General features: G+C 37.3%; 1 protein-coding gene across 2 annotated transcripts in view; it reads left to right on the forward strand.

Annotated features, from left to right (window-relative positions):
- Positions 1-17902, forward strand: part of nolo (ADAMTS-like no long nerve cord) — a 192637-nt gene extending 174735 nt beyond the window's left edge. The window contains exons 18-19 of one of the 2 annotated variants that reach the window (XM_090383741.1): positions 8844-8991; positions 17523-17902. In XM_090383741.1, coding sequence (XP_090239867.1) covers positions 8844-8991; positions 17523-17632 — 258 coding nt within the window. In that variant the 3' untranslated portion in view covers positions 17633-17902. Of the gene's footprint in view, positions 1-8843; positions 8996-17522 lie in introns of both variants that reach the window. The other variant, XM_090383742.1, reaches the window with a different exon arrangement.
- The last annotated feature ends 316 nt before the right edge of the window (positions 17903-18218 follow it).

Genomic DNA, 18218 nt, shown 5'->3' on the forward strand with positions numbered 1-18218 from the left:
AACTAGTGGAGAAACTATAAATTCTAACCCCTACTCGGTGGCAAACCTGCTGGTATGGTAGTTTCGCCACTCCAATAAATGCTAAACTGTAATCTTGTTTGACTTTTACAATCAATCACCATGGTATCCTTAAATCCACTTCGAATCACAAATATCACAGAACCCATCATCATATGTCCAATTAAAGTAAAATGACTACTTTGCATATGTTGTAGACGTATATTAAATGTGCAATCATAGTACTATTAACATTTATAACAGACATTTTAAATATATTTGAATACTGTCAACTTTTTAAAAACATTTATAAAGCCCTACTTTAAATCTTATCTGGTGGTATGCCAGGTTGCATTACTATAATTTCACTTTAAACTTTAACACTATTTTGTTCCTGCAGTAAATGTGAAAAAATGGTAACCATAATATGCTCCTAGACAGTTGCAAAACTACCATACCACCATCTCAGGGAACCCAAAGGGCCAAGGGATTCCATTGGTTGGTTTGGTTGTTGAAGAGCACAGGGGATCTTGGTCCGTTCATGAATTTTCATTGGTGGGTGGGGTCTACCTCCTGTTCTTATCCGTGTCCTCTGTGGGTTTGTCAAATAGAATAGACGGTGTGAACAAAATTCTCTAATCATTAAAAATTTCTGCACATATGCTATATACTTGTCTGGATTTTTCTTAGTTCCTAAACCTGGATCTTAAGAAGTGTGGATATGGTAGTACTCTCTTTAGTAGGGCTCATTAAACTTTTGGTTTGGGGCTGTGCAGTTTTATGTCCCTAGATTCTAGGGACATAAAAATAAGTAACCAAAATATAACTACATTTTGGAGACCCCTACTGCAGCTTCCCCATCTTGCTCCCACTGAATTTTATGGCTAATACTATGAATATAAGCTTGAGTATAACATTGTGTAAACATATTGCACAAAAGGTACTCATTGGATGAGTCATTTTAGAATTTTCGCCAAGGCATTATAAGATCATTTGCAAATTTTGTAATGAGATTTTTTTTGATTTTTTATTCTGGCACTGTAATGAGCTTTGCTTCTTTGCATCATGTTGCCAGTACTATATTTTTCTTTTCTTAACTTTTTGAACATTCCTTCCCATAACACTTTGAACATTCCTTCCCATAACACTTTGGATGCCATAGCCAAGTGGTCAGTGCACAGGTGCGCAAAGAAGGATACATGTGCTTTATGCATATGTATTTATGTGTGTAACAAGGTTCAAGCCTGTGACCTGCTAAATACAGTGCTATTTCTTGCATTCTATCTTCTGAACTCCTCTGACCATGAGGTCATCGCAAAGTATAAATAGAAAATTTATTTTTTTGTATCAGCTTTAATCCCTTGTTAATTATTCTGTAATAAAATACTTTAATCAATCATTGCATGACTTTTACCTCCTTGAATTAATTTATTAATGGCTGGTAAAAAATCAATTTAATCTAGAACTGGTGTCTACTATATAGTCAGATCATTCTTTTTGTGAGAAAAACTAATTTATAGGAGAAAAATAATCATGCTGCCCTCACTTGATCCTACTAATTCATCTACAGTGCAAGAAAAACCCACAAGTTTCCTCCATCCTTGTGGAGAGCATTTCTCAAGTTCAGCTAACAAAAGGAATTGAACTGAGGCCTTTCCCATATGGTGAGAAAAATCATCAGTGCTACATGCAAGCACATTGCTAGATGAAGTGTTTAATTACCGCTGCATGCCATTTTCCTAATGATTTACGACGCCACAGGCCAGTGTATGAAGTTTTTATACACTGCCCGGTGGTGGCCAATATCCAGATATGGGTAGTCTGAGGCCCTAGTATACACATATCTTTAGAGGCCCTAAAAATAAGGTCATGGGTGGTCCCTGAACCAATGGTAATCCTGTTTGTCTGGGGTTCTGGACCAACTACACCACTGTGCCTTGGTAAATCTGACCTTGGCTCTAGTTATACTCATTAGTTTAATGTGTGTTAGTCTCCTTCTGTCTTATGGACAGTTGGTCATTGAAAAATATTGAATAAATTTTGTAAATTTTTTTGTGTATGTATATTAAACTGAACAAAGTACATTTGATATGTTTACTATAAATATGTTTAGCCATCTGCTGTGGTTAAAAAAAGTGCAATGATTAATCCAGAAAGTAAAATATATTGGTTTTGAAATTTAAGTAACAGTCACAAAACAGAGTATTTGGCAAAAAAACCCTTGGAAATTCGACTACAGCTTCTCAAGCAGATAATCTTTAATGAATTCTAGGTTGGTAATTGGTATACAGAAAATGACATGGCAGGAAATAAAAGTGCAAAAATCATGGGACAAGTCAAGAATGAAGCCATGGATGGCATGCCACTTGATCTCCAATGGGAGGAGAGTGGTATGAACCTCTCCACATGATGCTGATGAGGCTATCAAAAAACCCAAACAGGAAATGATGTCCATCCAAATGACTAATTCTAAGCTGCTAGATAGTTTGTGATGGCAGTTGGAGGATTGTAATGTCTACCAAGAGCATCCCATGCATTTGTTAGAGAAGTGATGTCATATTACACTGGCCATATATGATTGAACATTGCTGCACCAACATAAGGTCTACATGTATTCATTATAGCATCTCTATACTTCTGTTCAGTTATTGTGGCCCCCATCCCCTTAAAGCATATTCAAGTTGGTACATCCACTTAAAGCCTGACCAAAACATTTTTCCCTCATCCCTCACTGGCCATTTAAATGAAGTTATCAAGCAAATATCATGTCCATAGCACCCAGATGAGTGTATATCTTGAATCACAGATAAAACAGGCTAGTTACTAAACGATATACAATATAAAGGAACTAATTTACTGATTCAACCATGTTGTGAAAAGCCCATAAAAATTTCTTGCATCGTTAATGGATTCAAACTAAGGCCTTTTCCACCGAATGTGAGAGGATGATGATTATAACCACTGCTGTCATAAATAACAGCACAGTTGTCCAATAAACATGTCGATAACATTTCACTCTCTCTCCTGTGATGGAAGTAAGGTAAAGAAACCATCAGTCATCTTGTATAGACACCCTTATGCACCTCCCTCATATGGTATAGGCAGACACAGACATCTGTGTAATCCAGAGCCTTCATGCCAACTACGTCTTTTTTCATACACTACCATATCAGAGAACTGTCAGTTTAACACAGATATTCTGATACAAGGAAGTGATTATCTATGGAAAGGGATAGGCTGTATTTTGAGTACTACATGCAAGTCTAGAAAACTCATTTTAAGAAGAATGTGGACCTATTGGAATAGGTGCAGAGAAGGGTAACCAGATTAGTCAATAACAGAAAGGATTACTCTTACCACTAAAGGCTTTGGTTCTGCAAATTCCATCACTTGGAAACTAGACACTTGCAAGTAGAACTCATTAGTGTTTAAGGCTTTAATGGATTTGAAAAACTTGATGATGGTATTCTTACTCTTTCCTGGTTAACACACACACATACACTGTACTAGGGAACATAAACTTAAATCGAACTGATGGCTAAAGGACAGATGTGCAAAAATGTGCTTTCAGTCAGAGAGCAACTGATTGTTGGAACAAACTACCATCTGGCATTAGGCATGTGGGTGGTTTGAATAAATTTAAGGAAGAATTAGATAAAAGAATCATTAGAGGGGATGGTCAGATGAATGCATAGTGCATTTCCACTAATAATAATAGGAAAAGGATTCAAGCTACTGTTATTAAGTGATATATTATATAATTTGTGAGCAGTCCTAAGGAAAAATATTAGCAGCTCATACTACTTTGTTATTTTTTTACAAATTGAATCACAATTAGCTTCCATAAAATTCTTTTGTGGTGCTTTGAAATCAACTTATAAAAATAACATTATCAGGTGCAAAAAAAAAAACCTAAAGGATTTAACATTAACATTAGGAGAGGCATATGATGCAAGAAAGCAAGCTTACACAGCATCAGCCAAAAAAAAAAAAAAAAAACCCTTCCCATTTCACCCCAAAAGTTTGTCCAGTTCTTCCTTGAATTATTTAAGCTATCAACTTCCACGACAGATGGAAGTTTGTTCCAGCAATCTGCTGGCTAAAGGCAAAGTTCCGCACATCAATTCTACAACTGTCTTTCCTCATTTGAGTTTATGCCCCCTCAGGTGGCAAATCTGAGCAAGAGGAAGAATCCCATCAGCATTGAGCTGATGGGATTCTTCCACGCAAAATTCTTGCTCAAACCATTCAAGGCCTTATACACCTCGTTCAGATCACATCACAGGTGCCTAGTCTTCAGCTGCTGCAATTTGCCAAACTTAAGCATTTCTTGGTAAGAGCACTTTGTTCCAATCACCAATCTTGTTGGCTTTCTCTGTACTCATTCTAGCAACTCTACATCCTTCCTAAAATGATGTCTCCAGACCTGAATGCAGCACTCATGGTGTGGCCTGACCATTGCCTTATACAAAGGGGTAATCACCTCCTTATCCCTGCTAGCAAAATATGTGTATATCATTGACAAGACCCCTTGACCTGCTCAGGTAGCCGGTCTGTACTGTTCAGAAAACTTCATATCTGACTGCACAAATACCCCCAGGTCTTTTTCATTTTCTACCACCCTAAGTGTAGTACCACACAGTTGGTATGTTTTTCTGGGGTTACTTCTAACCATATGCAGTACTTTGCATTTCTCATTGTTAAACCTCGGTTGCTACTTCTCAGCCCATTTCCCCAACTTTTCTGGATCCTGTTGCACTAGCATACTGTCATTACTCTCATTAACGACCCTGCCAATCTTTGTTTTATATGCAAAACTTCAACATTAAGCCTGATATACCTTCATCAATATTATTGATAAATATACAAAACAACAATGTGTCCAATGCACATTGTAGTTTTGTGGAGTCATTTTTCATTTTTTTGAAAAATTAGTGGAGTCCCCTAGGGTGTAAACCCTAGGGAACTCCACTAATAACATTAATTCATGAAGAGAAGTGTCCATTAATTACCACTCTCTGTCTTCTCCCACTCAACCATCCCTTTATCCATTGTAGCAACTTGCCCTTAATGCCTTATTGTTCCAATTTGCGTAGTGGTCTTTAATGTGCAACAGTATCAAAAGCTTTCCTGAAATCCAAGTATATGATATCAAAAATATTTTTTTCCATCCAGTTCCTTTGTGACCACATCATAGTATCCAATCAAATTTGTCAGACAAGACTTCTCATTAACAAACCCATGCTGTCTGAACTATAACTGCAGTCTGGTCTAGATGATTCTGCAATGCTTCTTTAGCCAGTGATGCCATTATTTTTCACAGAACAGAAGTTAAACTAACAGGTCTATAATTAATTTGCGTTACCCTTTGAACCCCCTTTGTGAATTGGGGATACATTTGCACATCTCCAGTCCATGTGGACCTCCCTTGAATCTAAGGATGCTCTCATAATTATGGCTAAGGGTTTGCTTACTTTGCTCGCTGCCGCTTTCAATATAACTGGATAGATTCCATCTGCTCCAGTTGCCTTTTTTACGTTTAACTTCAACAATTTCTCCTCCACTTTGCTCTCTGTTTTCACAAAATCTTTTAGCTCCCTGTTAGATTTTAGTAAACTTCTGTCCTCCCATTCCTTACAAAATTTCTCCTGTGTGAATATGGATGCAAAATACTCATTCAGTTTGTCAGCTATCTGAGCAGGCTCATGGGGTACAATTTTTCTCAGCAAGGTCTGTGATTGTTAACAGGAGAGCTGCTTCTACAGGGATGGGATATACATAAATAGAAAGGATACTAGAATATTTGCTGATGCTATCGAGGCAGTGTTAGGTGGATTGGAAAACTGCTAGCATGGTGGGATACACAGAATAAATAGATTAAAGTGATTCTTGCACTGCTTCTATTGGAATGAGCAGCAGCCTGGAAAACAAAGGGCTGGGGATTTCAAGGACTGCTGGCAGTCAATGCGGAACATGTATACTTGTATGTACACCAGTGCTAGGAATTTAGTTAATAAATTTGAAGTGCTGCTCAAAACATCAAAGGCAGATATTGTTGGGATATCAGAGACGTGGTGTCACATAGATATAAGGAATGCTGAATTGGAATTTGGGGAGAACAATGTGTACAGAAAGGATAGATAGGATAGGAAGGGAGGAGGGGTTACACTTTTAGTTAAGAAACTCAAAATATAAGGAAGTGCATCCAGTTGACATGGGTGGACGGTTCAATGTTGAGTCAATTTGTTGTGACATAAGGACTGGGAAAGCTAAATTGAGGGTAGGAGTGTGTTATAAGCCTAATGACTTTGATGAGTATAATGAACAACTGCACAGGGAAATAGAGTGGGTGAGTAAATCAGATTGTATTATGAGGGATTTTAATTTACCAGATATATTAACTGGAACTTGTGGGTTGGTCACTTGCACACTACCAAGGCTTTTTTTGGATTTATAGGAAGATTGTTTTCTACAGCAGCATGTTCGAGAGGCAACCAGAGAGAGTAATACTCTTGATCCGATTATCAGCAGTGATTCTTCATGCATTAAGAATCTTCAGATAAAGGAACCACTAGGTGGCAGTGATCACAGTGTACTGATCTGGAATTTATTCAAAAATGTAACTACCATCAGGGGTAAAGGGAAGGGTTTTTGCTTTTGTACAGGTGACTACAGTGGTCTCAGACAGTTTTTAAATTCTATACAGTGGGACTAACTGATGTTACCAACAGCAAATTCTAAATGGGAAGCATTCAAATGATTAATCTTGGAAGCTACTAGACTTTCATACCAACTAAGAAATATTGTTCAAGGTTTAGGATTAAATGAAAGTCAGATGAACTAATGAGACTCATGGCAGAGAAAAAAAATGCATGGGATACATATAAACTATCATCTGACACAGAAGCCTATGGTAGATATAAGCTGGTCTGTAATCGTAACAAAGGAGGTTAGACAGGTGGAGGCAGTTTACAAGAAATCCTTGGCAAAAGATGCAAAGAATTCTTTTCTTATGTAAACTCTAGAAGGAAGGGGATAAATCAGATTGATCCACTTGATATTGATGGTTCGACTGTTGATGAAATGCCAAAAGTTTATTGAATTCTGGCTGGGATTTAAATGATTTTGTAATAAATGATAGCACAGTGGAGGAGAAATTGTTGAAGTTAAACATAAGGAAAGCACCTGGGGTGGATGGAATCTATCCAGTTATATTAAAGAAGGCAGCAGAGGAAGTAAGCAAACCCTTAGCCATAACTGAGACCTTTCTTGAATTCAGGGGAGGTCCCAATGAACTGGAGATGTTTAAAATGTATCCCCAATTAAAAAAAAAAAAAGAGAATCAAAGAAGGGTGGCATAAGTAATTACAGACCTACTAGTTTAACTTCTGTTCTGAGGAAAATAATGGAGTCACTGGCTAAAGAAGCACTGCAGGATCATCTAGACCAGATGCCATTTAGACACGGCATGGGAAATCTTGTCTGGTCAATTTGATTGAATACTATAATGTGGTCACAGAGGAACTGGATGCAAAAAATAATTTCGACATCATATACTTGGATTTCAGGAAAGCTTTTAATACTGTTGCACATGGAAGAGTACTGTACAAATTGGAGCAATATGGCATTAAGGGCAAATTTCTGCTATGGATAAAGGGGTGGTTGAGTGGGAGAAGACAGAGATTGGTAATTGATGGACACTGCTCTTTGTGGACTAATGTTATTAGTGGTGCCCCCAGGGTTCAGTGTTAGGCCCATTGTTCTTTTCTGTATTTATTAATGGTACTGATGAAGGTATATCAGGCTTAATGTCCAAGTCTGCAGATGATACGAAGGTTGGCAACAGGATCTAGAGAAATTGAGCAGATGGGTTGAGAGGTGGCAACTGAAGTTTAACATTGACAAATGTAAAGTATTGCAGGTGGGTAGCAGTAACCCCCATAGTAACATATCAACTGTGTGGAACTACAGTCAGCATAGTGGAGAATGAAAAAGACCTAGGGGTAATTGTGCAGTCAGATATGAAGTTTTCTGAGCAGTACAGACAGGCTGCAAGTGTTACTCATGGTGTCTTGTCAATGATATACAGGAATTTTTCTAGGTTAGTAGGGATAAGGAGGTAATTATCCCCTTGTATAAGGCAATGGTCAAATCCCACCTTTAGTACTGTATACAGGTCTGGAGGCCTCATTTTAGGAAGGATGTAGAGCTGATGGCATGAGTACAGAGAAGGGCAAAGAGATAGTTGAGAGGATCAAAGGGTTGCTCTTACATTCTGCAAATAGCAGTGTCTGGGGGTTAGGCACCTGTAAGGTGATCTGATTGAGGTGTATAAAGCCTTGAATAGTTTGAGCAAGTTCAATGCTGATGGGATTCTTTCTCTTGCCTGGATTAATCTCCTGAGGGGACATAAATTCAAATTGAGAAAAGACAGTTGTAGAATAGATGATGCAGAAATTTGTCTTTAGCTAGCTGGAACTAACTTCCATCTGTCAATGTGGAAGTTGACAGCTTAAATAAATTCAAGGCAGAACTAGACAAATATTTGGAGTGAATGGATGGGTGAAATGGGAAGGGTTTTTTTTTTTTTTTTTTTGGCTGATGCTGTATAAGCATCATATTCTTGCATCATATGCTTTATTAATGCTAATGTAGTACCAGTACCTTCCTCTTCACTGTTCCAGAAAGGACAAATCTATTCTCACAGTACAACCTTCAAAAGTTCATCTTTAGATGAATGAAGTGTACATCTTCTACAATGAATAAACAATGCTAACATAACAGCCTCACCATTCTAAAGTAAAAAGTTATTTTTTAAAATAATTTTACACTTTTTTTTTTTTCAGTGCACTGCTGTATGCTCTGGACATGGATTCCAGAGTCGTATCTTGCAGTGTGTTTGGTATGGAACCAAAAAGCCAGCAGGGAATGCTTGTCGTGATCAGCCCCGACCATCTGTGATGAGGCCTTGTAAAGGGTCACCATGCTCTCTGAGTGAGTAAGTGATTATCATGTTTTGGTTTTTGATGGATGCACTCAAAATGGATTGCTTATTATTAAAAACACAAGTTTCAATGTTATATTATAATTATTCTATTTATCTGCTTTTTTTTGCTCTTTTCTTGGAATACTTATTCCTTATTATTATATTATACATATATTGTAAAATGAAAACTAACCAACACATAAAACAGTTTCCACTGGTAGCACATACACAGATAAAATTCCATGTAATTTGTGTCATAAATATGTTGCAATCCTCACTAGTATAGTAGTTTCACCATGTCACTTGTTTGAAGAGGCTTAGGTTTAAGTCCTGTTAAAGATGGAAGGAATTTCTGTGGCCTCTTCAATAAACTGTAAGGTTGACAGTCTCAAGTAAAAGGTTAGGGTTGTTCAGCTCACACAACATGTAAATCATCCAGTGAACATACAATCTATATATGCATGTTACACAGTGCCTCTGTTTCAGCAACGTTTGATTAGGGGATACAGTAATAGTGTTCCGGTATTTTATAAGTTATATATAGTACAAAATTATTCATTTGTAAACATTAATAAAATTACAAGTTGAAAGTTATCTTTATCCAATCAGGAATGGTGCAAACTCTTGCAGGGCCAGGAGTAAAAATGTAATTTATGAGACCAAAATGTTTTAATCACTAGCAATTGAAGATTGTGCTGTTTACATTGAGCAATCAATATCCCATTTGAAATAAATAAAATTATGTTGCAAAGAATTTGCAGCAATATGTACAAGCAATCAAATTAAAGCTGGCTTATATAGCTCCATACTATAATTACTGAACAAGAATTAATTTATTCAGGGGTCTGTAACCGTTATCAATGATATTTGAAGGCAAAGTTAAATATTACTAGATGTCTTCTGGTAATATTTGATTTGGCCATTAGTATTTATGGTGAGTTATTACGTAGCACAGAGCAAAAAGGAAGACACAATAAATAAATGTACAAGTTTAATATTAAATTGTAAAACACATATATTAAATACATACAGTACAAATAGCTTTCATAAATGACAATTTAATATTAAACTTGTCATTTATTTTGTCTTTCTTTTCACTCTGTGCTACATAATATCTCACCATAATGAATCCAGAGCACACAGGCCTCTAACTATATTAGTATTTAGTAATGAATTATACTGCTCTACCAATTTATTAAAGAAGTCAGTGTTCCAGATATCCACACTGCCTCGTGCTATAGTAAATAAAATAGCCTGTGATATACTTAGTTATGTGGTGTGACAAGCCTATAACAACAACAACAAACAACTCGGTGGAGTCAATAAAAGTAAACCATCAGTGACATCAAAAATTTCATAAGAGGTATGATCATTGATACCATTACAGCAGGAACATCATTACAGGCAGTAATTAAGTTCACTTATATATTAACACAGACAATATCTAAACCCCTTGCAAGTGGCTACTGTGAAACAAAACCAGTAATGAGAACATGTATAGTTAGTTCAAAACAATTCACTATCAGAATATTTCTTCCAAATTAATAATAATTAATGCATTATGTAATGAAGCTATCTGCATCATTTGTATGTTCTAAAAATAAATTAATCCCCCCCTACTAGAGAGAAAAGTTACACTGAAATTTTCTATATATTTATCATACATTACTATTGCTAAAAAATACATTATTGTAGGATAAGTCAATATTGTAGAAGAAATGCATCCCTCATGTCTTGATATTGTTTAAATATTGAGTAAGCGTGTTAAAGTAATAATGAAACATTACTAGTTAAATGAAATTGATAACATCAAAAATTTTTACTGGCAGAATTGTTATAGTTAAAGTTTAAGAAAGATTGTTATTTGTACTTACTTTGGTAGATGAAGTGTGACATTTTTGCACTTAAGAATTTATTGCATACTTGTAATCTAAAGAAAATGCACTCTCTTCTTTCTTAGCTTAAAAATTTGCTTAAACTCAGTTTAAGAAAACTTTTAAACTGTGTTAAACTGAGTAGTAGTAGTGGCATGTGATGCAAGAAAGCAAGTGTATGAGCTTATGCAGCATCAGCCAAAAAAAAAAATTTACACAACCATTCCCTCTAAATGTTTGTCCAGTTCCTCCTTAAATTTATTTAACCTATCAACTTCCACAACGACAGATGGAAGTGTGTTCCAGCAATTAACCACCCGCTGGCTAAAGGCCAATGTCCGCACATCTATTCTACACCTGTCTTTCCTTAATTTGAATTATGCCCCCTTAGGTTCGTAATCTGAACAAGCAGAAGAATCCCTTCAGAATTCAGCATGCTCAACCCGTTCAAGGCCCTTATACACCTCAATCAGATCACAGTGCAGGTGCCTGGTCTCCAGCCGTTGCAGTTTGCAGAACTTAAGCCTCTCTTGGTAAGAGGATCCCTTCATTCCCCTCACCAATCTTGTTGCCCTTCTCTGTACACGCTCAAGCAAATATACATCCTTCCTAAAATGTACTCAAGGCATGGCCTGACCATTGCCTTATACAGAGGAACAATCACCTCCTTTTCCCTGCTAGCAAAATTTCTGTATATCATTGACAAAACCTCATAACCTGCCCTGGTAGCCTGTTTGCATTGCTCAGAAAACTTCATATCTGACTGCACAATTACTTCCAGGTCTTTTTCATTTTCTACCACCTTAAGTGTAATACCACACATTTGGTACATTTCTCTGGGGTTACTTCTACCCATATGTATTTGTCAAGGTTAAACTTCAGTTGCCACTTCTCAGCCCATCTGCCCAAATTTTCTAGATCCTGTTGCAGTAGTACACTGCCATTAGTCATTAATAATCCTGCCAGCCTTTGCATCATCTGCAAACTTCAACACTAAGCCTGATATACCTTCATTAATATCATTGATAAATATACAAAACAACAGTGTACCCGACACCGAACCCTGTGGGACTCCACTAATAACATTAGTCCACGAAGAGCAGCACCCATTGATTTCAATCCTCTGTCTTCTCCCACTCAACCATCCTTTTATCTATTGTAGCAACTTAAATTGTGCATCAAGTTCATACAGATGAATAGGGCACTGTTGAGTCAGTTTGGTGTGACATAAGCACTGCGAAAGCAAAAATAGAGTAGGAGTGTGTTATAGGCCTAATGACTCGAATGAGTACAATGAACAATTGCAAGAGAAACAGAGTGGGCTAGTAAATCAGAATGTCTTATAATGGGGGATTTTAACTTCCCAGATATTGACTGGAACTTGTGAGTTGGTCACTCGCATGCTATAAGACTTTTGTGGATTTATTGGATGATTGTTTTCTGCAGCAGCATGTTCGAGAGGCAACCAGAGAGGGTAGTACTCTTGATCTGGTAACCAGCAGTGATCATTCGTGTATTAATAATTTGAAGATAAAGGAACCACTAGGTGGCAGTTATCACAGTGTACTGATGTGGGATTTACTTAAAGATATAATTACCATCAGGGGTAAAGGAAAGGGTTTTTGCTTCCGTAAAGGTGAGTACAGTGGTCTCAGACAGTTTTTAAATTCTGTACAGTGGGATCAACTGATGGTGTTACCAAGAGCAAATTCTAAGTGGGAAGCATTCAAGGAATTAATTGTGGAAGTTAATAAAAGTTTCATACCTATTAAGAAATATTGTTCAAGGTTTAGGCCTAAATGGTTATCAAATGAACTAATAAGACTCATGACAGAGAAGAAAAATGCATGGGATGCATATAAATTATCAGGCGACACAGAAACCTATGGCAGATATAAGCTAGTCTGTAATCAAGTCACAAAGGAGGCAAGGCAGGCAAAGGCAGATTATGAGACATCTTTAGCAAAGGATGATAAGAAAAACAGCAAGGATTTCTTTACTTATATAAACTCTAAAAGGAAGGGGATGAATCTGATTGGTCCACTTAATATTGATCGTTCGACTGTTGATGATCCTGCTCAGATAACAAACAAACTGAATGAGTATTTTGCATCTACATTCACACATGAGGAGTTATTAAGGTTTGAAAATGCCAGAAGGTTATCAAATTGTAGCAGGGTGCTTAATGATTTTGTAATAACTGAGAGCAAAGTGGAGGAGAAATTGTTGAAGTTAAACATAAGGAAGGCACCTGGGGTGGATGGGATCTATCCAGTTATATTAAAGGAGGCGGCAAAGGAAGTAAGCAAACCCTTACCCATAATTATGAGAGCATCCTTGGACTCACGGTCTAGAGATGTGCAAATGTATCCCCAATTCACGAAGGGGGCTCAAACTGTAACACGAGTAATTATAGACCAGTTAGTTTAATTTCTGTTCCGCGTAAAATAATGGAGTCACTGGTTAAAGAAGCATTGCAGGATCATCTAGACAAGACTGCTGCAATAATTCAGACACAGCATGGGTTTGTTAAGGGAAAGTCTTGTCTGACAAATTTGATAGGATATTATGATGTGGTTACAAAGGAACTGGATGCAAAAAATTATTTTGATATATACTTGGATTTCAGGAAAGCTTTTGATACTGTTGCGCATGGAAGACTACTGTACAAACTGGAGCAAATTCATCAAATTTATTTACTATACTTCTAGCATTGGTATACATGCACTTATTCTTATTCTTAGTTACCCTAACACATCCCATATACCCACCTGTTTCACGATGACTGCCATTAGTCCCTGAAACCCCCAGCAACCCTCACTCCAGGCCACTGCTTATTCTAATAGAAGTAGTGAAAGAATCACCTTCACCTCTGCCTGCAGCTACTTTTAACCTTTTAATCTGTGAATCCCCCTCCAATCTAGCAGTTTTCCGACCCATCTAATACTACCTTGATAGCATCAGCAAATATTCTTGCACCCTTTCTATTTAAGTGTATCCCATCCCTGTAGAAGCAGTCTCTCCTGTTAACAAGCACAGACCACGCTGAAAAAAATTCTACCCCTTGAGTCTTGCACATTCCCTTCAGGGCTGAATTGATTGACAAGACTCTCATCATGTACTCCCTCCTATCGTGTCTGAACAGACTTGCAGACACTTTCAAATTTAACCCTAGCTCACGACTCTTTTGCAACATTGACCTGTACTTGTTAAGTAAATCTGCAGATCATCTACTCTTAATGTCACTGGTGCCAACATGTACAACAATATCCCCTTTTGTGCCCTTAAAAGATGATATATGCTTTACAATGTCATCAACTTTTGCTCCTGGCAGACATACCCTGATCCTATTCCATCTATCCTTTTTACACAATATATTACCCATCTCCCTAACAATAGTCACCAACAATAACTAACTCCTGTAGGACCAACACATTCTGCCTTGGAGATTGCCGCTGTGTTGCCCGATGCCCAGGAGTGAGCTCTGGTGTTGAGTTGGGCAGCTGAGAGCTTGACGATCCCCTCATATTAATTTCTTCGAGGGCATCTACCCTACACCTCAAGCTCTCATAGATGCCCATTAGAACACTGAGTTTACGCCTAATTTCTAGACACGCTCTGCACCTGGCACACAGAAAGACATCCCCCTTGGCTAGATCATGTTCTGTTCCAGATAGTTTGGCAAAAATTTCACAAGTTGCACATTTTTTTAGGCTGTGATGCATTGGAGAATTGCCCCCTCAGTTCTCCCCCGAGTCCCAGCACTCCTGCCACTTTGTGCCCATTGCTTTGCTGCTCTAGTCTGGGGAATGATATTTTAAATTAATAAGATCAATAAATTTAATTAATTAATTGTCAATACTACACTATCTAATAGAATCCTAAATGCAGCGATGCATATTACGCTATATAATTTTAAGTTAGAGCTACCTAGCTACCACAATTAAAAATTTGAATTTCCTACCACTCTATACAGGGTGTCTCAAAAATATTGGTACAAATATTTAGGGGAGGTAGGTATCATCTAAAGGAATGTGAATCGCATAGGAACCCATAACCGGAAACGTCACCCTAAGTCGGTACACGACGCTGTTCATCAGTTCGCGAGATGGAAAATTTCTGGTTTACTCATTCAAGCAGTAGTCGACGCACGAAGAGCATGCATCGATATATGTACTGTGAGCTGGCAGACATGCACCTAGTGTATAGATTAGCAGAGGGCAATGGACGAGCCTCTCAATGAATTTATGGAGAAAGCTTCCCAGACAGACATGTACCGGGCCACAGTTTGTTTGCGCATGTGCATCAAAATTTGTGCAATTATGGGTCATTTAGAGGTAACAGGAGTAGTGCGGGCAGACCACGTTCGACGCGAACTCCCGCCATGGAAGAAAGTGTGTTGAATGCCGTCCAGAATAATCCTACTACCAGCACACATGCCATTGCCTCTGCTTTAGGAGTGTCTCGTTGCAGTGTACAGCATGTCTGGCATGACGATTCCTTACACCCCTTTCATCTCCAAAGGGTTCAGTTACTGCTCCCCCAAGATCATCCTGCACGTGTGGCTTTTGCGCAGTGGTTTCTCAAAGAAAGTGTTCAAGACTTGAATTTTCCAATGCTTTGTTCACGGATGAGACTTATTTCACTCTGGAAGGCTTATTCAATCAGCACAATGCTCATGTGTGCGCTCCCATGCGGCATAACATAGCTTCGCAATAAATGTGTGGGCAGGTATGGTCGGTGACTGCTTAGTCGGCTCATACCTGTTACCATCCTGCATAAACTCCCCTAAATATCGGATCTTTCTTGAACAAGTTCTACCAGGGTTACTTCACGATGTTCCAGCAAATGTGAGATGCAATATTTGGTTTCAACATGACGGGGCGCCTGCCCATTATGGAAGGTGTGTTCATGACCATTTGAACAGGCATTTTGGGCGTCGATGGGTTGGCCGTGGTGGGCCTGTTGCCTGGCCCCCCACGCTCACCTGATTTATCGAGCCTTGATTTCTTTCTGTGGGGGGGGGCCCTCAAATCTATCGTGTATGAATCGCCTGTGGAGACGGAAATGGATCTCGGGGTGAGACTCATCTGCACTGCTGCTACTGTCAAAGAAACTCCAGGTGTGTTCGACCGTGTCCGCCAATCCATGCTGTGTCGGTGTCACGCATGCATCGCGTCTCATGGTGGAACCTTCAAGCATCTGTTGTAACATCATGCAATGCATCCATATGCAATGCATACTCTATTGTTAATATTATGTCATATAAATGTTTGACACTAATTACTGTCTTGTGTCATTTCTGCTTCTTGTGCCTCTGCTACTACTTTCCCGTGACGTTTCCGGTTATGGGTTCCTATGCAATTCACATTCCTTTAGATGTTACCTACCTCCCCTAAACGTTTGTATCAATATTTTTGAGACACCCTGTACAAAAACAATGGCTGCAAGATTCGAACGAAACAGCAGTTTTATGTATATTAAGTAGTAATCTACAAAAACTCTTTATCTAAATTAAAAATAAAAATAACCAGTGTAACTAGAACTATAAAACTACATATAAAGTAAAATATAAAATAACAATTAGGTAAATTGAATGGCAAACACTTCGCTTTTTCGGAGCCTGTAATTCACAGCTGTAATTTTTAAAGAGAGCACAGTGTATGTGCACGTGAGAGAGAGACATACATTTGATTACTGCTGATGCAGCAGTGCATTCACATGCAGATGCTTAAAATGGAACATATGGAGAGAAAAATTTTAAAATTTCCTTTTCTTGAAGGAGTTCTGCTGAGATTTGGCTATTAAAAATTAGTTAATTGTGATATGAAAATTGTAACTTGGTTTATGTGAGAGACATGAAGATTATAGCATGAATTATACTGTTTGTGCAGCCTTTAAATTAGAGTTAGTGTAGTTATTTTTCTGCTGAAGAGGCCAGGTAAAATGTATTTGTTTCTTTGGAAGCATTGCTAAGTGCACACAATAAAGGCAAAATATAATTTGTAAATAAAGTATTTCACACACAATCATTGCATATAAAAAGTATGAAGATAAAGGTAGGTAAGTTTATTTATTTGGAAGATATAGAAATTTACGGAAAAAGTTTTCTCATATGGAAGTGAGATCTAATGCTTATAAAAAAAAAGCTTATGTTAGAAGCAAGCTTATAAAAAGGCTTGTTGAAGTTTGATTATTTTAAAGTTTTGTTCTAAAGTGTTTACACAGTTGCAGAAGGGTTCTAGTTTAGCAGCTTTCTGATTATTGAAGATATTGCCTATGAGAGCTTGTCTTCTCCAAGCTTGAGACACTGGTGTTCTGATGAAACTTATAGAATGCTCAAAGTCAAACTATGCTGTTATTATATAGTGTTGTTCTCTTATGTTAATAAATGATATCTAGAATAAAGGGACTAGGTAAGATTCTTTGTAATTATCCTTGTTTTAGTGAAAATAATTTTTTATTTATGAGAATAACCTTCCTAAACTTGATCAGTTTTGTTTCTCTATTGAACCTGATTAAGGGGAATAAACCAATGTATTTCCTGTTGTAATGGTGTGTGTGTATGTCTTGTTACTGGTTTCGTTATTATTTAGTTATTGCACAACACCATACCATTAAAATATCTATGAAAAAAGTAATGTTTAATTTTCTTCATATTTCAGAAGCTGAATGTACAGATGATTCCAGCTACTGTGGTTTAGCAAAGACCCTTCAAATGTGTCGGCTGTCACACTATCAGCATCACTGTTGTAAAACATGCACAGACAGCTAAAGAAATCCACCTCCCATGACTGGTTCAGTGAAGAGCTATGTATGCTAGTTGAAGAATGTTGGACAGCTCTCTCTCTCTCTCTCTCTTTCTGTCTCTGTCTTCTGACCTTCCTCTCTTTCATTCTCTTTAGCTCACCTCATATCATACCACATTCCATAACAGCCATTCCAGTGATACCATAGCCAAAGTTAAAATAAATTTTGTTTTCATATATATATATGCCTGACTGGAATGGAAGTGTTTTAAATAAACTGTACAAAACTATCAACTATGACCTCAATTTTGAACAGCAAACAACGAAGTTTGCCCAAATATTCATTCCTATTTACTAGTAATTACTAAGAGTAATAAATTAAATTAGATGTAAATTTCAATTTGTCATAAGCAAAACAGGATTACATTAAATTTTTTTTTCTGTCATATCTGTAAAGGATTCAGTATGTATAGTTTGAACTGTTTGTTATATTTATAGTCTTTAGAAATGGATAATTATAAATATATATATTATATTAAAAGATAAGCACAAAATCAATATTTAATCTTTTTGTTGTGAAATTGTTTTTAAAACCTGAACAGTTTGCTGTTT

The sequence above is a fragment of the Mastigoproctus giganteus genome, chromosome 10 (assembly GCF_048544385.1).
Source record: "Mastigoproctus giganteus isolate SK-2022 chromosome 10, ASM4854438v1, whole genome shotgun sequence".
NCBI classification, from domain to species: domain Eukaryota; kingdom Metazoa; phylum Arthropoda; class Arachnida; order Uropygi; family Thelyphonidae; genus Mastigoproctus; species Mastigoproctus giganteus.